Here is a 21,505-nt window from a genome sequence, read left to right as displayed (position 1 = left end):
GAACCGGTGATCCGGCGATAGCCGAGCAGGTGGCCATTGCCTTGGCGATGCTTGATGACAGTAGCGACGTCATCTACAGTGACTCATGGTTGGCTATTAGGGCATTTCAATGTGGAGTGATCTCATAACAGGCCTTTGGGCTGCTTCGTAAGGCAGGTCCGGATAGAATCAAGCATCACTTGCTTACTTGGTTCCCAGCCCACGTTGGGCACATGGTGGGTGTCCCCACTAACCTCAATGAGACGGCCCACGCTGCCGCGCGCGCACTGACTGACCGCGCGGGCGCTGTAACGGCCGAGGAGAGAGTTACGGATGGTAGGCACGCGCCCGCCACTTATAATGAACTTATTAAACACTTCTATCTTTCGCGGCGACAATACCCTCCTCCTCACCCCAAGCTCACCAGGCCTCAGGCACTGACATTCAGACTTTTGCACACAGAGACCTACCCAATCTGTTCACGTTACATGCGATATATCCGGAGATTCACACTGATGATGCGTGCACTGCTTGCGGGAATAGATGAACACTTTCGCACATGCTCTGGGGATGTATCTTCATAGCAAGCCTTGACCTCAGCTTAGCTAGGTGGGAGGCGGCTCTCCGCAGCCCACTCCTGGCTGAGCAACGTTGGGCTGTCCAGCAGGCCCACGATGCGGCCGGCAGGCTAGGCCTGTCGGTCCCGACGTGGGAGCGGCCCGCGACGTGCTAATACGCGTTCTGCAGGACTGAAACAATAACAGTTATTCAATCAATCAATCAATCAATGACGGCACGTGCGTCGCCTAGCAACGCAAGGTGACGTCATTGCCAGGCGCAGTTTTTTGTTCGCACTACGCGGCATAACCAAGAGCCTAAACAGCTCTGCTGTTAAAGTGCGCGTTTTGTGAGATCCAGCAGTCCGTAAACTTTTCACCCCTACGCGTGACCTAAAATAATTCATATAGCTAGCCAACAAATCATTCGTGGCACACCTCACCGAAAACGCGTGCTGCGTCAAGCTAGTCTTAGTTTTAAAGGAAGCGAAATGTGAACAATTTAAGGATTTGTGATGTCTGTAATTCTCAGAAGCGATCAATAAAAGATATTACCGCCTCCTCCCTTTTTTTAGTTTCTTTTTTTCGGCACAAACATGCAGCAGAAAAGTGCACTGCAAAATATGGACATGAAAGTACTGTTATACTGAATTTGGTTGGAGCTAATTCAAAGTTTTCAGCATGGTTTACATGCCAACAAAATCTGTTCTTATGATCGATTCATTTGTGGATTTAAACGGGACAAGGCATCACTAAAGGGTAGTGAGAGGTGGTATTGTGGGGGGCTCGGGATTATTTTTGATCGCATGAGCTTTTTTAATAGGCCCGAGCGTTTTTGGACTTCGTGCAGAGTGAAATGCAGCTGCCGCGGCGAGGAGTCAAACCCGCAACCTTGTGGTCAACACTACGACGCCATAGGCAGTGAGCTACCGCGGCGTTTAATTTTGTTCCTTTACGGGTTACGAAGTTGCAACGCACGCGAAAGAAAAGGTCGCAGACGTAGTCATCTTTTTGTCTTTCCGTGCCAGTGACGGCGAGCGAAAGCTTCTCTCTAATCCGCACCTGTTTACTTCTGCAACGCCCCACAGCTGATGCCCAGTATTAAGGAAAAGGCCGACATGTTTTTGAAGTTATTGGACGAGCACGCTGATTCCGGCGAAGAAGTGAACATGACGCCGAAATACGAGGAACTCGCGATGGAGTACGTCACTCGAGGTCTGTTCGGGCTCGACGAGCGCTTCTTCGGGAAGCCCGATCACCCTCTCATAGCCGTCGCCAAGGCAGCATTCAGGGGAGTTATGACTGGAAGCCTGCACGTGATCGCACGTAAGTGTACCTTTTTCTGCTTGTTATGCCAAGTTCCTGCGATTGTCACGGTGCAGAAGATTTGCCTTGTAACAAATGCACCGCGCGGAAGATACTATAGAGAGTGAAAATAATGTGGAGAGCTCGTGTACAGACCCCGCTGTCCGCACGCAGAAACGCTTTTGTATACAGGGTGTTTCAGCGAACACTTCAAAAAAAATTTGGAGGTTGCCTGTGGCAGATAGCACAGTTATAGTTCATGAGCTGATCTACTCGAAGAGGCGACATTACTCGCTCAAAAAATTGAAATTCATAATCGTATAAATAACAGAAATTCCCTAATTAAGTTTTTAACTAAGCACTATATGGCCCATATTGCAATTTACAAATTCTAGCCGTTGAGGTCGCAAGACGGATCCACTTGGAATGAATTCTCAGGATGACACCAGTTTCTAGATATTAATTTCCGCACTTTGCGGAGAAATGCCTTGGCGTTCCTGTTACTTTCTAAACAAAACGTCGCTTTATGCCTTGAAGCACAAAAGTAACTAGAACGCCAATGCATTTGCCGTGCTTGTCATGTCGTCGTAGTCGTTTCATCGTTGTCATTCCAGCTTTGTCATTCGACTCTCATCATGCCATCGTCATCATACCATTGTCATGCATTCGCCGTCACACCGCCATCATGGTGTCGTGGTGGTCGTTCCATTGTCGTCACTACGTACAGCTTTGTCATCCGATTCTCGTCATGTCACCGTTGTCACGCCATTGTCATCATACAGTCTTCGTGATACAGTCGTCATCAGGACATTGTAGTCATGCACTCGTCCCCGTCACGCCATTATCGTCATATACTCGCCGTCATCTTATTGTTCTCATGTCGTCGTCGTCAGGCAGTCGTCGCTATGCCATCGTCATTATCTCAAAATCGTCGTCTCATTGTCGTCATACTGTCTTTGATTGAATCCTGGAGTTTTACGTGCCGAAACCACGATTGGATTATGAAGCACGCCGTAGTGGGGGACTCCGGACTAATTTTGACCACCAGGGGATCTTTATACGTGCCCTTCCAATGCACGGGACACGGGCGTTTCTGCATTTCGCCTCCGTCTAAATGCGGCCGCCACGGCCGGGATTTGAGGCGGCGACCTCGTGCTTAGCAGGGCAACACCATAGCCACTAAGCCACCGCGTCGTTCCATCAACGTGATTCCTTCTTTGTCATATTTCATCGTCGTCAGGCAGTCGTCGACGCCATGATGCGTGCTCATGGGTGACCTTGGCAAGCGATTGTTATACCAAACTGTGATGATACCAAAGAATGTCGCGTACATCTGAAGCAATGGAAGTCTCAGAATGACAACCACTGAAGTTAAATGAAAGTGACTTCAGAATTACGGTGTGTTGCTCCATTTCTCGAATGCTAATCGCTTTACCGTCGACAATCATAATGAGATCAGTTCTACCAAAATTTTGTTTATTCTTCAATCAGCCACGTTGCATTGTTTTCATGAATATAATTCAATCACCGGCTCACACCACATGCACAAGATAATTATTGGCTGCAAGCCTTACGAGAAATAAAAGAAATTGTTTGGACACTGCTGGCGGAACGCGTCACATCGAAAATACCGTACAACATGGCACCATCCTTCAGTACAGCGGTCGTTTGTAGCACAACTCAAATAACGAGATAAATAATTGAATCATTAATTGTTCTTAATAAAATAATTAAACAATCCTTTGGAGATTAATGACCTCATAATTAACTGTTGCGGTTTCATGTGCCAAAATCAGGATACGAATATGTGGCACGCCCGTAGAGGGGGAGTCCTAGTGAATTTTACCTCCTTGGGTTATTTTCCAAGCACTTAAATCTAAGTACACGACTGTTCTTGCATTTCGCTCCCATCGGAATGCCGTCGCCGCCGCCGGGATTGTACCCGTGACCTCGGGTTCAGCAGCAAACGCCATAGCCACTAAGCTACCACGGCGGGTTAGCACTGCTCAGATGATTGAAATTGAAATGAAGCCACATTCAGTACGCGGGTGGTTCAATCTACGAGAACCTCGGCGCCGGTGGGCTTTATTTTTTCTTGCCAACACTGGAAGGAACTGGCGAAAGCGAGTCACACACACACAAATGTGGACAACGTCATTGAAGGGCATAGCATGAGGCTAATGAATGCAGCAAATGCGCTGCCCATTACAGAAGCCTTGTTCAGTATAAAACATTCATGCTTTCCTTGCTTTTGTTTCAGAGAGCACAACGATGTTCGGCTCACTTATGAAGCCTTTCTACTTCCTCACGCACGCTGCTGGAGAATTCACCTTTCAGACGCTATCGGACGAAACGGAGAAAATAGTGAACATCAGAAGAAAAAACCCTGCGGTAATACCTATATTTCGCGGGAAATGAAGGCCCGCCCTAATTAACCGAGCTCTATAGTGTTGAGGTCTCAGAGGAAGTCTTGAACTCATAGCGTCAGCGCAGCTATTTGTTGGTTGTGCGGCAACTGGTGTTGGAAGCCGATTTCTTGTCCTTATAAGTGTTCTTTTCAAGCAGCCCCCGTCCCGACTTCGTCCACTCGAAACTTGGCGACCGTAACCCGAACTAAACCAATGGTTATGCGCGGCAGTAAAGGAGTGCGCGCGACGGCATGGTCGATATAAGATATGAATAGAGCGCAACGTGTGTCGAAGCCCCAAATTGCCCTTGAAACGTAATGATCAATCACTTGATGAATCAAGTTACCTCGCGTATATCTCATTCAAATAGAAGACAGCCGACATGAGCACTTCTTTTTTAACCTCTAGTTTGTAATATTTGTTTCTCAGTTTGGGTTTTGGGATATATGTTCCACGCTGAAGGTCAGCCAGCAGTTCGCACGTCTTCCGCGGTGAAGGTCAACTGTTAACTGACCGCGCGATCGAGCGCGGCCGCAATTGCTGCTGCGTTCGATCGCGGCTGTGATCCAGCAGAAAAGTCCCTTGTACTTTCGAGGACGGGTGCGAGAACTCGATTACACAGCTTCGCTGTCTTTGATGTATCAGTTGCTAGATTGACATACATGTGTGAAGGAGTCATAGTAAATTGGATTGGTAGAATGAATTGTGAGCTAGGGCTCATTGGATAAAGGCTTCATATTCTTAATAAAGGACAGTGTAAATGAAAGTAGATGAAAATAAAACTACCCCTCTGTGGGAGTCGAACCTGCAACGCCTGCATACGCGCTCGAGACTCTACCAGCTGAGTATCGTTGATGGCTATCAGTCCGTCCCGTTTCCTGCGTATTTGTGTAAAGCCATTTTCATATACTTCACCCGAACGTACCTTGCGCACATTAATTTTTTTCTTCTTCTGCGAAGTGTGCTGAATTGATGCCTGGAGCACCATTGAATGCGCTAGCTCAATTCTTTCCCAATCGTCCAATGTTTGCTCCTTGTTGTCCGCGTTTGATTGAATTGGGCCGCTACAGAATTATCTTTATTGTTGAGGTCAGATCTGAACGGTGGCTGTACTATCACGTTCAACATGAGTTCCAACAGGGTGCCAACATGTGGTATTACAAAGCGCTCCGAGACTATAGAGTTACTCTATATGAGGCCACATAGTAACTCAATTCGAGACTGCATGGCAGCGTCGACATACCTAGGAACTAAACACCAGTAAATGGATAGGTGTCTACTTAACAATTGTTTTTGTATGGCGTTGTCGCCGTACAGCCTACGAGCCTCTTGGATCACGGGCACTCAACAGCAACTCATACTGAGCGCGCTATATAGTACATACGGGGTTTTTTCACTTAACTTGGACCAAACTTTAAAAATTTGCAAAAGATACGTAGCTGGACAGAACCAAGGTAATGTTGCAAAACCGTAGAGGCTTGGGCTAGTCGGTACGTATTCGATAGGGAAGCAGCGCAAAAAAAAAAAAAAAAAAAAACACACACACACACACACAACAAGAAGACAAGAAGGGAAACACACAACAGAGCTGTTGTGGGTCTTCCTTCTTGTCTTCTTGTCGTGCTTTTTTGCGCTGTTTCCTATCGGGACATGGTAATGTTGTTTGCCGTCGCTTGGAAATACACATATTATTTTTTGTCGCGGTACAGCTTTCTGTTGCTCAATACGCGCTGCATGAAAGTGTTTTTCCGAGCATAAAAGATGCCCGCGCATACACGCGAAGTGCCTCGAGCGGCCAGTCACGCTGCAATTTTGTGTGTACACGCGGGCTTCTTTCACGCTCGAAAAAACACTTTTATGTAGCACGTATTGAGCAACAGAAAGCTGTACCTGGAGTTTTTCATGTTGCTCTACAATTTTCTCATTGACAATTTTCATCTAATTAAGATATCTTATATGCTAATTTTTCACTAAGGTTAATTAAGTAATTAGGCGGAATGCAAAGAAGTAATCTGAGCATCTCCAAGCGACGGCTAACATCAACCTTGGTTCTGCCCAGGTAAATAGCATTTGCATATTTTTAAAGTTTGGCCCAAGTTAAGTCAACCACCCTGTGTATTAGACCCGCTCCTGGGAGTGTGTGCCAGCACAGCTGATAACCGTGGCGTGGATGCAGGAAATCCATGGTCATGATCATATTGTGACACGCAAATGTCTATTTACAGCTAATATTTGCGGTAAAACGGCCGCACAGGCAAAATCTAATACAAGAGGGGGTTGTAGTGCTCGCGACGCCTCCTCTATTTCATTCGCATCTGAGCAATTCACCAAAACGTCTTCGTCGTTTTGAGTCCCACGACAATATTTATTAGAATTTCTTATTGTGAGTGAGGCCTCATAGCGGAGACTAAGTAATAAATGGCTCTACTAAGAACAGAAGAAATCACAATTATTCTGAATCTCTCACGCTGTATCATCCAAAGAGCACGGCAAACAGTAACGTTTCTCACAGTGATGACGATGAAGGTTTTGTTGGCGAAACGTAAGTAATAGCTACGCCGAATAGTAATTTATGCAAATACAAAACGAATAGAATTGTATGCAAATACAAAACGAGTGTAGAAATGCACGCTCATGTGGACTACCAAATGCGCATATTGTTGGTTTAACATCAAACATCAACACATACAGGATGTTTCAGCGAACACTTTCAAAATATTTTAAAGGTTGCCTGTGACATATAGCATAATTCTAGTTGATGAGCTGGTCTACTCGAAGAAGCGGGTATTAATTGCACAAAAAATTAAAATACATATTCGATTAATTGACAACCGCTCACTAATAAAGTTTCTAACTAATTATCTTATGGCCCATATTGCAATTTACAAGTTGTAGCCGTGGAGTTTGCAAGGTGGATCCACTTGGAACGAATTCTCAGGACGAAACCAGTTTCGAGATATCAATTCCCGAACATTGCGGAGAAATGCATTGGCGTTCCAGTTACTTTCTTAACAAAACGTCGTTTTATGAATTGAAGCACAAAAGTAACTTGACTGCCGTTTTATGTCACGAATTAACCCTCGTAAATGATACAAATACTTGCGAGGGATACTTTTTTTTTTTCGCAGCATATTCTGTAATGAATCAAACAATGAGTAAGTAAAACAAGTAATCTAGACTTAAAATATAGAGATGTGTGAAGCTTACGTGGTATCAAGATTCAGTAGAGTTAGTCGAAAGCGAGCGTATTGCCACGACAGTACCAAAAAAAAATTTGGATATGCCAGGTCTTCATCATCATCATCAATCTATAAAAAAAAAAAATGCCAGCTCTTATAGTGGCCCAACTGGCAGTATACCTATTTCTAGTCTCGCGTTCAATCTACTGTGGTCGCAATTGTTACACGCAGATTTTATATTGCGAGAAATTTCACAGCTGAGGTGCATCTGTCAAGCTTTGTGACATCTATATGTACAAACGCTATCGAAACACGGCAAAAAGAGGATGCCACAAAAACAACTATGTGGGGCCGACAATTTCCCGATATGGTTCTTTTCATGGCGACGTATGGCTACTTGACAATTATTTCAGTATTATACCAGGTCTAGTTTTTATGTGCACAGAAAAAAAAATTATCCAAGGCAGATAGCACAATTCTAACCCTTGAGGTAAATTCCTTGAGGCGGCATTACTTCCACGAGAAATGAAAATACCTTATTGAACAATTAAATACTTGCACTACTTATCTTCTTAATTACTTTATGGCCCATATTTCAAACTACGAATTGTAGCGAATGAGTTCGCAAGGCATATCCACTTGAAACCAATTGTTAGGACTACACCAGTTTGGAGATATTAATTTTCAAAGTGTCCGACAACTGCACTGGTGTTGCCGTTACTTCTGTGCTTCGATGCATAAAGCGTTTTCTTAAAATGCAAATGGAACAACAGTGCATTTGTACCGCAAGCTTGACATGCATATTTCAAAACCAATGTCATCCTCAAAATCGGTTCGAAGTAGATATGCCTTGCAAACTGAATAGCTACGACCCGTACATGAAAATATGTGTCGTGAATTAAATAATTAAAATGTATTTAGGATAATTGGGTTAATCACTCAATTAAGCATTTCGATTACTCGCATAAGTAATGGCCGTCTCATCGAGTAAGCGACCTAATCGGTTAGAATTTTACGATCTGCAACAGGCAATTTGTAAAAAAAAAAAATTGGTGCAGTAAAAAAAAAAAAAAAAAAACTCCTTTTTCACTGCTGCAGTTCCTTCTTCCTTTTTCTTTTCTTTTTGGTTTATTCTCACGTTTCTCATTGTTTTATGATGATACCGGTGATGTTCAACACATCCCCATGTTTGTTACATTTTTGAAGAATTATCCTATGTTATGCTTGCAATGTTGTCACCGCCAATATTTTGGGCCCTTACGATAAATAAATGAAATAAAAAATGACGATGCCTATAGCTTGACCTGATGTTATAAGATGCTCACATGGATGCATTCGTTTATCAAAAGTAGTATAGAAGACCAGACATGCTGCAAAACCTTCTAGAAGCGGAATACACTGAAGAACCGAATGGTCTCTCAAGCACAGCCAAGCCAAACGGTAATTTTTATTCCCCCTCGCTTCCCATCGTTAATACTTTCTTGACTAAAAATTGCAATCTGAACAAATCAGTAATGTAATTGATGTTTCATCACCAAAGTATGCATCTACATTCTCATGTAATCAGCAAGCTTGCACACGTTTATTACTCGACACACAATAACTGGAATACTGGCATGACATTCTAAGTGACATATTACTTGGGACAATGCAGCTATTCTTCAACATTCTTCCACTGCAGTGCATTGTTGTCTGAACAACGCTCAACGACAATTATATTTATTATTTCAAAAATGTGCTTTGGTTGCTACTCGGTGAAATTATTGCCAGACACTTGATCACGTTGCGTTGAACTAGCGACTAGTAAATGATTCGCGCCAAGCAAGCAAGGTGCTTAAATAATCCCTGTTGAAGAGTCCGCCTGTTTGTACTTTGGAATTGCCACACGGCAGTAAAAATTGCAAAGCGAAACCGATTTCAGGTGAACTTAATGCAGAACACTAAAAATATGCGAACCTCAGGATGTTTTTGTTTGCAAGTTAAATTCCTATATAAGCGGTCGTCTATTGTCGCATGCGTCGTACGTGCAAAAGCATATATCAGCTAACTCGATCGTTAATGAAATACAAGGTTTTTCTGGCACTGATTCTAATGGCATTTGTTCTTTCCTTGAGGCGTAGGTGATAACAAGACACGGCCGCTGACTGTGCAAGAAGTGGTTGTCAATGCTGCTACGTTATTCGTTTCAGGGTAGCGATCATCGTTTCTTTATTCTCATCTTACCAATTGCACTTTCCTCGCGTTTTTATTAACGTTTCGTTTACCTTATTCCGCATTTTTCATTATTGTAAAGATATCATGAATCATTTTTTGTTTCATGTTGTTCGCGCGTAATTATTTCGCTCACGAGATTTCCTCTACAAAGAAATGATAAATCCTTGGCTTCTGTTAATTTTTCTTAGCTTTGTGTCGACATGCTTCTACGTCAACTCTATGCAATTTAGCCGACCAACTGATAACATATGCCAATAATTTCAGGTCGCGTTTTTTTTATTATTGTTTTATTTTGTATGAAAAGAAAGTCCACCCGAAAAATAAAATAAAACGCAACATAAGATTTCTTTGTCTGCTCCTTGACAGACCGCACCTGCTTTGCGAATACAGTTTAGGATATTCCTTTTTTCTCTTACTATTCTACAGCAATATTAATGCTGTTCGCCATAGAGCTTATTCACGTTTTGCACGGTGGCTTTAATCGTGTGAAAATGCTTTCAGGTTTGAAACAATGGCTACATCTCTAAGCTACTTGACGTTTGCATTGGCAAAGCACCCGGACATTCAGGAGAAAGTCAGGAAGGAAGCTTCCGATGCTCTTTCTGCTTCGGTGAGTGATTTCGTCATTATTTTGGGATTTAGTGGCTGCACGATCAAACTGGTTCGTTCCACGCCAACCGTCCCAACCGTGGCGTTCAACCATTATCCATTTCTCTCAAGAAATTACAAAAAACAATTACACGTATACTATTACTTGCACAGTATTTTCCCAAATATTTTGAGTGTAAAAACATTTTTATGGACGTGAGGGCCATTTCAATTTCACGAAACGGTGGAAAACGAGGTTCGATGCAAAATTTTGCCAAACATCGACCATATCGCGCATTCTTTCAAACTTCGCGTTTTTGCGTTTTCTGGACATTGTGCTTTCATTATTAAAAAAAAGTTTTACATAATTATTTTGTTTTTCAATCCTTAGCACCATGGTAAAAAGGCGCAAATTTATTTCGGACATTTTCACCAAAAAAGGTCACGGAAGGATACCTAGAATTATTCCTATAGGACTGTCCCAAAAACATACTATCATATAAAATTTTATTTTCGCCGATGTGCTGCGCACAAGCTGTATAATAAAAGCCCTACTTCGCAAAAATGCTATTTTGGCCTATGATTAGACGTTGATAACACACTAAGTTGGTCCATAAAAAATACGTAGAAAAGACACAACAAAACAACTTTCTCCACGGAAATTGTAATCATAGTAATTTGTATCTTCACAAAAAAAAAGGGCTTTGAAATTGGAGTCCCACAATTACAATATTTTGGTTCGTGCTTCAACTTCACCTCATAGCATGTTGGCGGGATACAGTAACCAACTGAAATTGCTGCGTAATAAATAGGTTGTGTATCCGCAGCATACGGTTTTCTGTTCTTTTTTTTTCGTACTGTATTCTTTGTATATTATACAGGCTGATTACTTTTAAGCTTTACATAATTTTTTTTAAATCACCTGCGTCAGATAGCATAATTCTTGTTCTTGAGCTGGATTAGTTAAAGAGGCGGATATTATTAGCACGAGAAATCGAAACAATCATTGTACTAATTAACAAAACTTCACTAATAAATTATTTAGTTATTTCACAGCACATATTGCAATTTCCAAATCGTAGCTGGTGAGCCTCCACCAGCATTTCCACTTGAAATGAATTTCCATGATGGCACCAGTTTCGAGATATTATTTCGCCAAAACGTGGGACGAAATACGTGGGCGTTCCAGTTACTTTTGTGCTTCAATGCATGGAAGAGCGTTTTATTTAAAAAAGTATGTTGAAGAACATTGCATTGTTGCGGGGAGTCTGATGGCGCGTATCTCGAAACTAATGTCATTCTGGAAATTCATTCCAAGTGGATACGCCTTGTAAACTCACCAACTGTAATTCGTAAATTGCAATATGCGTGCAGCTGCTGCAAAATAATTAATTGAGAAGCTAATTCACGAACTTTTGTTAATTAGTTGAATATGTGTTTCGATTTCTAGGGCAAGTAATGTCCCCCTCTCTAAGTAATCCCGCTCAAGGACTAAAATTATGTTATCTGCAACAGCCTATCTTTATTAATTCCGTAAAAATTAAACATGATAACCCCGTTCATAAACGTGGTAACAAACTCAGTCAAGAATGTAACAATATTATTTATTTATGTACCACAGTGCCCGCAATATTAAACAGCTATACTTATTGGTTTCTTCATGCTTGACAGCACATAGGCCCTTGGCTGTGTGTCTAAAGAAAAACTTTGTCGGCTACTGTCTATCTGGCCCCAAGTAGCTGGAATAATAGTATAGAAAATCACGGAACTAGTGAAATATGCTCAATAAGGCTGCTATGATAGACAGCCCAAGAATACCACGTCGCCGTAATTGCAGAGGCATTACAAAGCGCGTACCACCGTATTGAGCATTTCCAGCTCAAGTTGGTAAACATAAACGTCAAGCGGCACCTGATGTGCAAGAGACATCATTTTGCTGTCGCAAGTCCTTCAAGTGGTATTTCATACATAGGACCTGTAATTTTTCTTTTTCTGTATGCTATGGTACGCAGCTTTCCGCTCATAAAAGTGTCTTATAAACAATGGAAATGTCATAATGTGATGATATCTTCTTCCTATAGGGGTCACTGGATTACGAGCTCGTAACGAGAAGATTGAAGTATCTCGGTCAAGTAATCGATGAAACGTTGCGCCGGTATCCACCGGCTACCACGTGCGTATGTCATTCTCTTTTACGCGCTTTGTCAACGCAGTTGTAACAATTATGAAGACGCTATGGGCTTGATCGAAGCTGCTACACAGGAATCTACTATTGGATCGGGTCTCTACAACTAGGCGCGTCCCGAAGCACTGAATGATGAGATTGTCAGCTCTGCCCTGTGTATACGCTTTCGCAGCTCGAAGAGTGTTACAAGTGCTCAGGCCGAGACCCGGTGACAGGTACTGGCATTACAACATTGGGTTCTGAACATTTAATGAAGGCTATGCGTACCTGTTCGGCTTACGTTTTTTTGTGTCAGTCCTATGGAAGGCGCGGTTGTTAATTACGCCTGCCTCACCTCAGTCGCGTCAAGTCTTAGATAACCGGCGTGTTGTCTTCAGTGAGCTGTATGTTTAAAAAAGACGGCTGCAGTTCTGTGAGCAATGTACGCGGGGATCCTAAGAGCACCAAATTTAACCTATTATGTGCCTCAGGTCCATCACGAGGCAAGCGAAAGAGGACTTTGTCTACAACGGCACCAAATTCAAAGCAGGAACATGCTTCATGATTCCAGCGTATCATCTTCACATGGAACCACGTTTCTGGCTCAATCCTGAAGAACTTGATCCAGAAAGGTAAGCATGGGACGCTAATAGTTTTTTTTTTTCTTTTTTTTTTTTGCGCAGCGCCCGTGACAGCAAGGTAAGAGAGATAAAAAAAAAAAAAAAAAAGAAAGGAAAGACGAGGAGGTTAGCCAGTGTAAGTAGCGGCTGGTTACCCACTGCTGGGGAAAGGGGTTAAGGAAATAAAAGGTGAAAAAAGACACAAAAAGAAATGAAGCGAGAAAAATTCACGCGCTACAAGTTTCAAAGTCAGACGCACAATTCACAAGCCTTTAAGAACTTGAGCAGAGCTCTAAAGGCCTTGAGTGCCGAAACCCATCTGGACCAGTGTCCTAGAACGTTTTCCTCAACGTGGAATGGTTGTTTGGCTGATGGGGTTTAATGGCCCAAAGTAACAGTGGGAATATGAGAGACGCCACAGCGAGGAGCTCCAGATTTATTTCAACAACCTGGTGTTCTTTAAGATGGGTTTAAATTCAAGCATATATATGTATATATATATATATATATATATATATATATATATGCATATATATATGTGAGCGCTTTTAATGCCATATCATTATAGGCGAGCTACAAACATATTGTAGGTACCCGCCTAGGTACCCGCCGCCAGGCTTTTCAAAGCGTCCCTTTGGCCCCCCAAAAGCATGCGTAGAGCACTGGGCTGCCGTACTCGACAGAGGTTTGGTCCGACATTTCTCTAGAGCATTATAGGCCGATTTCACCCTCTTTAACTAACGTAAATCTCAAGGCGTGCTGAGTGTATGATCAGGCGTGCCGAGGTGTGCTGAGTCTACACGGGGCTGCCGATTCCGCGAATGGAACGGGTGATCTCGTACTCGGAAGCAGAACGCCGTAATCGTTGCGACTCTCTGTCTCTCTCTCACAAACGCCACACATACACACGCCCACGCGCGCACACGCACACGCACACACACACACACACACACACACACACACACACACACACACGCACACACACACACACACACACACACACACACACACACGCGCGCGCGCGCACGCACACACACACACACACACACACACGCGCGCACGCACGCACGCACGCACGCACACGCACACGCACGCACACGCACATGCACGCACACGCTCACGCTCACGCACACGCACACGCACACACGCTCACGCACACGCACACACAGACACGCTCACTCACTCACTCAATGGTGCGAACACCAGCGCACACTGGTGCCGTTCGTATAGGAAGGACTGGTATGCGCTAAAGCCAGAAGACAATGATGCACGGCACCAGTACAGGCTACTGATGCCAGTGTTTCTATTCTTTCAACTGGATCGCCCTCATCACTTTTCCAAGAACTTGCTCGCGTGCAGTCGGAACTGCCTCCTACATAGCACAAGGCCGGTACTATGCTTTATGACGTGCTACTATGTCCGAAATTTCCACTGCCAAGCCTGGCGTGATGAAAGTGGTGACGGCAAAATCACCACTGCTTACTCGGCAGCAGGTAGCAGGGGCCAAGTAGTATGACGTCATGAATCGGAGTGCACAAGCCTTGTGCTACCTAGGTGGCGTTGCCGGAATGCGTCCTAAGCAAGCGGATTCGCATGCGCGTCTTTCGCGCCAGATCTAGGCTCATTAGCTCAGCACACTTTTCTCTCATTTCAGGACAGCTCCCAGTTAACGAAACAGTTACAGCTTCTATAATGGTCTCGCACTTTCCAGATTCTCCCCGGAGAATTCGCCCGCGCTAAAGAAAAGCGCGCACGTGCCTTTCGGAATCGGACCTCGCAACTGTGTCGGCATGAGGATGGCGCTCCTCCAGCTCAAGTACACCGTCGCCAGGCTTGTGCTGAAGTATCGATTCGAGCTGGGCGCTTCGCAAGAGGTGAGAAAACTCGAAACAGGCTTTCACGAGACGATGTTTTAGCAGGATCAAAGTCATAGTTTGTGTAGAAGTATGCGGTTTCCCGATTCAAGTACTTGTGAGAAGTAGAAAGGCTTCCGCTTCAATTACTGTGGTTGCAGTGAGAAGGAAATGTTAGGTTCTGTTGTCGCTGTCTGGAGGCCCTTGTTTAGGCCCTTCATGTGTGAAGAAAGGAATTCACAACAATCGCCAACTTCCGGAAAAAAATGGAAGCACTAAGTTCTCAGTTGAATAACTCGGCACAGAAAACAGATCGAAGTACTGTAAAATGCATTCCTTGGAGAATCTAAAGCAGCCAAATCTAACACATTAGTTGAGACTTTTTTTTCATTGCCAATATTGATTTTGTTTACATTAGTTTAATAGAAGTCTAACCAAGATATTTTTTCTATAAATTATTTATCAATGTATCAGACGTGAAACTCGTTCGCTTTTATTGCTTTAACCCTTTGCGGTCCGAAACATTTACCCACTTTCCGGCTGTCGTGGTCCGAAACTATTTTGCCAGTTTGTGGTGCCGCGAAGAAAAACACAAACTGTGGAAGAAAAACTAACAGGATATTTATTTCTTCTCTTGCAATCTGCAGGAAACTCCTCTACCGATATTTGAGCAGCGTGTGATACCACTCGAAGCATTTTTTTTCATTATCAGTCATCATCAATCTTATGGAACTTCAAGCGACCAGTATCAACCCTTATCGTCCCTAATCGGCCCTTATCGAACCTTATCAGAAATGCACCAATCTTTATAAGCTCTTATCGCTCTTTAGCACCTTATCCATCTGCGTCGAATTATTATCAACCGTGATGAGACCCATATAACCCCTCATCACTCCTTATCATCTTTATCAACTAATTGACTGCTCATATGTATGTGTTTCGCGATGCGAAGCGCATGGGCCCTTAGGAATCGGCGACATCAGGACGCCCCAACGGAAGGCGCATCCCGGGACCACCGATAAGCATTGGGGATGTGGCGTGTTTGACATTAAATTTTGGCAAAACCGGAATTTTCGTGATGTCTACAAGGTTCTACGTCGGCTCAACATGTGGCCCTAGAGATGGCTTTTATTCCACCATCACCAAATCTTTCAACAAAGTCTTCATAGAATATGTTCTCTTTTGAAATTCGATTTGTACCACCCGTGCAACACATTCATACAACACACTCATTCAACACATTCATTCCCCGCCTGCAAGCTTGGGTGCTTAGCCACCACCTCCTATATACTTGACAAAGCCTGCGCCTCACATCATATGTCACGCTGCGCCGGCTGGTTGGCTCCTGCTCTTTCTTTTCTTCTTTCTGGTCTGGGGTTTTACGTGCCAAAACCACTTCTGATTATGAGGTACGCCGTAGTAGAGGGCTCCGTATTAATTTTGACCACCTGGGGTTCTTTAACGTGCACTACCACGCAAGCACACAGGCGTTTCTGCATTTCGCCTCCATCGAAATGCGGCCGCCGCGGCCAGGATGTTTGGCTCCTGCTCGAGCATGGTGCTTGCGACTTATGCGTTGACTGCGTGACCCCGCCCGGTTTCATAAAGATTTTTTTCTCTTTACAAGCAATTCAGTCTTCTAGTTGTGTTCCGCACTAGCATTCGATAAAAAAATTCACAGCCCTTCCACTACTGTGAAGATGGAAGCCAGTGAAGCTGTGAATATGGTGGGTCTGCTATAGTGAATTTATATATTATCATTATTGATAATATTGAGTGTGTTTGGCATGTTCGTCAAAGAGCAGGACACCGGCGTCTTGTTTTCGCCTGGCACGATGGCCAAGCATTGTGTTTGCTGCGCCAAGTCCGCCTCATCGTCATTGACTAGCGTATGAGCCACAACGTTCATAGCCACGGCACACTGCACGGCATCGTCAGGATTCTGACATCAGGATACTGGAAGATGTGGTTAAACGAGCGTCCGTCCCATAGGGAGTCCAAAGGACAACTGCTGATAACAGCGCTAGCACGATCTCTACATCTAAAGACAGAGGGGGACAACGATTGGTGGGACGTGCCGCCGGAGCGTATCGCGACACTTGTGAAAGAGGCATGGGCGACTATAAAAATGGGCCAGCCATGGGCCAGCAATCGCAAATCATTTTCTTGTCAGTGCGCTCCGGAAATCGGGCTCTCACGGGGTGTCCAGGAGCTTTGCAAGGCAAGAAGAGCGTCTGCTGGACGCAGGGTCCCCTGACCATCTCCTTCTGTCAGTGGCGGAAAATGCAACGAGAAGGCTGCCTCAAGCAACAAATCCGTTTGTAAAGAAGCACCGAGGTTGTGTGAAGAATGCACCAGTCTCCATTCGTGCACTGCGCGCAAGACGTTGTTCATCGCTTTCTGTTCTCGAGCGGTAAAGTATACATCGGGCAGACCGGGAGATGCCTAAACGACAGATTATAGGAGCACAGGCAAAAATTGAACTGATATCGGGATCGGCATGTATCAGTGCAGTGTGGCGGTTCTGGTTGTGAACCGTTGTTTAAGGAATGTTCCATGCTGCATAGAAATGCCGATAAAGACACGCGGGCAACTGTGGAAGCGAATTTGATAGTAAAAGCTGGCGCGACCTGCGTAAGCGCCCTGTCTGTAGATCTGTGGGGAAGAGAAATGGCCTACCTCAACATTTCAGGGAAGCACGTGCGGTGATTGGTACCGTGTGGTTGTATTTTGTCGTTACAAATACGTCATTTACGGAAATAAAAAAAAATGTGGGCAGCTTGCACTAGTGGTGCAAGGCTGCAGTAAACAGCGGAGCAGGTGATCGACCTAGCTTCTTCCAGGTTTTACTAGGCGTGGCTAAGTTTTGCTAGGAAATGCTAAGTGCTCCTAGGTACGGTATTCCGAATCGGCTCGCTGCCGACGCGTAGATTCTCGCTTCGCCGTGCGATGCGCTTCCAGATGAATGGCTTCTTGGGGTGTCCGGATCTTCTTTGGTCGTCCCGTGTCAAGGCTACATGTACTCGCCACAGAGTCAACGAGATTTCTGCCGCCGTTGCGGTGGCTCCGAGCTTTATCTCCTCGGTGACGTCACGGCCAAGCTGCGCCTCCACTCTTGCCGGGGCGTGGCTGGTCGAAACATGCCGAGCCGCCGCCAGAGGCGCCTGCTGCAGTGACAGACACCGCGCGCGTTCGGCGCGAACGCGGGGAAACGGGGAAACGCGGAAGGCGTCGGCAGCAGCTCTGCGCTTTGCCTCGTTCGTGCTGTTACAAATTCTTTCTCTCCCTCGCTCTCATTGGGCTTCTTCGATTATGCAGTCCCGGACTGTCCGCAAACCGTCCGCGGCTTCCGGTCTGACTAGCCCTGACAGGAGAGCGCCTCACAGTCACGTGATCCAGCTGTCGGGGACTGTCCGAGATTTCGGTCGAAGCACCGCGACCGGAAGTCACTCTCCTGGCTGCCGTCGTCTGCTCTTTGCTACTCGTAGATAGCCCCCTACCCAGCGTTTTTATTAGCGTGGCCTCCGAAATGGTGCAGTCTCAGAGGCGTACGTCGCGGACACAACCATGAAGCTAGCACAGTGTAATCGTAGCCTGAGCGCGTAGAACGTTTTCGTAAAGCGCAGTTTATTACGTCGCGCTAGCCAGCTCATTGCCTGAGGAATTTAAGTTGAATTCCCACACGGACGTAAACAAAATCGTGGTGGCCCTAAAATTGCTGTGGAGAGACTCCGACATTATGGTCGTGCCACGTCGCTGTTCATGAAGAAAGCACCCGCCTACATACTCAAAGCTCGCGAGACCGTTTGCTAATTAAAGGCCCGACGCGTGAGAGAGCGCGTGTACACCGTCTACTAATCCTGCACGTCAAAAATCAAACGCTCGAACTTGGTAGCAGAAGGGATCAACATATATGTCAACAGCAATCCGCGAAGCTCCTATTGTATACCACCCCAGCTACCGGCATGAAATAGCCACATGCAATATATGATTCCTTGCACGTACGCTAGTTTCACTTACCTGAAAAGCAAAATTTACCTGCTTACTGAGTACGTATATGGAAATCAGCATGACAGATTTCGTGAAACACATTAAGAAAAGCAAGCAGGTGCGCCTGATCGCTGTGCTTCTTACTTAAAAAACACGAAGACGAAACACAATTAGACGGCTCGTAAAAAACTTGCATGATGGCACATAAAGCACCGATGTAACAGAAGGGATAACTCAATGCACAGTAGTTGCCGTCTGGAGCACGCAAAGTGCGCAGAAGCACACGGAATCTTTCACAACATGGCGTCAAACACCGCACGCATCTTTTTAAGACAGCCGTCGTCTGTTAGCTACTTGCGCTTGTCCGAGCAAAATCTGATGACAGCTCCAACAGTCCGCGGGCAGTCCGGAACTTCCGGTCCGTGAAAAAACGAACGCGCTTCTGACAACACTCGGACTAGTGGGCGGAGCTTCGGAAGCTGTCCGAGCAAAATCGAATGCGGCACAGCAGTCCCAAGCAGTCCGGGACTGTCAGGAACTGATAATCGAAGAGGCCCATTTTCTCTTTCTCTCGAGCATAGCACGCGCCACGCGCATGCTCCCTTCCCTCTCCTTAACATCCCATGTCAAGGCGACATGTGCACGGCTCGGAGAGGAGGCGAAGCACATGCCGCTCCGCGAGGTGGTTGTTAGGCAACGCGTGGTGACGTCATCGCCAGGAGCAGTTTTTTTTTACGCACTACGCGACGCAAGCAAGAGCTTAAACAGCTCCGCTGTTAAAATCAGTTGAAAGTTAGCGCCTGTCCTTGTCGTTCTTCTATAACCGCGTCACCTACGCGCTATGGTACCAATAACTAACTCAAGACGACTACGAACAATATGCCGTTGGTCTCATTCGTCTATGAACAATATGCCGTTGGTCTAATTCACCTAAATGCACGACTCTATTTTAAGGTTTGAATCTTGCTATGTGAAATACACGGTAACACAAACCAGTGATTATGCCTTATGATTAAGAAAAATGTTGGCTTTTCTTCTGGTACAAAACTGCTTTTCCATTTGCCTAACTCTCTCGTGGGTGGGAAGCCTTTTTCACACAAAGATATCGGCATGTTTCACAAGCCATTTGGTAGCGCTGAGTAAGCTGTCAGAAGACATCACAAGTACTTGGCAAATTCAAATACATTTTTTTATATTTTAGCACAGTGAGACCTTATTCCCAATTTAACACCTTCGAGGGATATCACTTTCACTGTGTGGTAATTGGCTAAGCCAATCACTTAATTAATGCCTGTACCTCCGACGATGCGTCGAGCTGGACGTCACGTCACAAAGAAAATGAATGAAAGCATTACCGAAAGTTATCGACCAAGACTATTCTTCGTTGTGCTACATTTTCACTAAGATATATTCAGCAGATTACATATATTTGGTTTACTTATATCACATTGAAATTTTTCTTTGCAGGGTACCATGGATATAGAAGAATATTGTTTTCTGTCTGCGCCCACTAGAGGCCCGTGGATTGTGTTTCACAGGTTGTAACGCACTGTATCGACAAACCATCTCAGTGTTGTTAAGGCCATCCCTACCAGCGTCAGTTCATTATCAACCCAGTTGACAAACCTGTGTGCATGTAAGGACAACATTATAGATGGGCAAATTCCAGATTGCAAATGGGACAATATGGCGGAATTCGGCAATGTCCAGAATACGACTCCTGATTTTAAATTATACATTTGCTGTCAATGAACACGTTACCAAAAGTTTTCTAAAGCTTTTTTTTTGTAGTCAGTGTTCTGAATATGTTTCTTGCTTATGTTATTTGTTTACCATTGTTAGAACAAACGTGTATAATCTGCTTTGTTGATAGCTGTCAAGGGATCAGGGAGATGGGGCACATCAAGGCGCTTCATCTGCAGATTTTTCCTCGCCTTGCTCATCGCAAACCGTGCACTGTACATTTGCGAGAAATAAAGCATAATCAAAGTAAAATTCAATAAGCCCACAAACCATTGACACCGTGTGAAAGCGATGCACTACGCAAAGTGGAGCGCCCTCGCGGCGCCACCTGTTGGAGCGCACCGCACTTCTCACGGGGTCCAATGCGCCGGCAATCTCAGAGGCGAAGCCGCCCCTACGCCCTACGACGCCATAAGCAGCGTTTATTGCGAACCTAGAGCTCCTCTTAATCCCAGAGGTCATACTTCTCTACGGGCCTCCGAGACCTGCAGCTGCCATTTCGGAGGCCGCACTTCTGTTGGCGTTGTACCGGGATGATGCGGCAGATGGCGCAACTGAGGTTGACTTGGTTGCGTCGCACTGCGAAGCTGTTTCTGTATTCAGCACGTCGATCCGCATCGGTAATAGATATTGTTCTAATCACCTTGCAAAATTAGCGAGAGAGAGAAAAAGAACAAGGATGAAAGTAAGCGACGAAGTTTGTCGTTGCCGATGAAGGTAAGTACTCAACCTGTTGTAAGTGAAAAAAAAAAGAAGAAAGAGCAATAGAAAAAAAAAGGGGAAAAAACATAAAACGAGACGGTCAGCAAATGTGTTACTCCATGTAGTTTGAAAGGTTGACATATCGAGGCTCTCAGAGCTATCATTGGACTGCCGGAATCTCTGTTTGTCTTCCGAAGCAAGTC

General features: G+C 44.8%; 1 protein-coding gene across 2 annotated transcripts in view; it reads left to right on the top strand.

The window, feature by feature from the left end:
- LOC119449673 (cytochrome P450 6B1-like) overlaps positions 1-21,248 on the top strand; it is a 43,229-nt gene extending 21,981 nt beyond the window's left edge. Inside the window, exons 7-15 of one of the 2 annotated variants that reach the window (XM_037712895.2) lie at positions 1,625-1,862; positions 4,102-4,232; positions 8,781-8,868; positions 9,549-9,618; positions 10,144-10,252; positions 12,312-12,403; positions 12,886-13,026; positions 14,726-14,888; positions 20,325-21,159. In XM_037712895.2, coding sequence (XP_037568823.2) covers positions 1,625-1,862; positions 4,102-4,232; positions 8,781-8,868; positions 9,549-9,618; positions 10,144-10,252; positions 12,312-12,403; positions 12,886-13,026; positions 14,726-14,888; positions 20,325-20,402 — 1,110 coding nt within the window. In that variant the 3' untranslated portion in view covers positions 20,403-21,159. Of the gene's footprint in view, positions 1-1,624; positions 1,863-4,101; positions 4,233-8,780; positions 8,869-9,548; positions 9,619-10,143; positions 10,253-12,311; positions 12,404-12,885; positions 13,027-14,725; positions 14,889-20,324 lie in introns of both variants that reach the window. The other variant, XM_037712896.2, reaches the window with a different exon arrangement.
- Positions 21,249-21,505: the final 257 nt, after the last annotated feature.

Source organism: Dermacentor silvarum, chromosome 4, assembly GCF_013339745.2.
Source record: "Dermacentor silvarum isolate Dsil-2018 chromosome 4, BIME_Dsil_1.4, whole genome shotgun sequence".
NCBI lineage: Eukaryota > Metazoa > Arthropoda > Arachnida > Ixodida > Ixodidae > Dermacentor > Dermacentor silvarum.
This window is presented reverse-complemented; position numbering and strand designations above follow the sequence as displayed.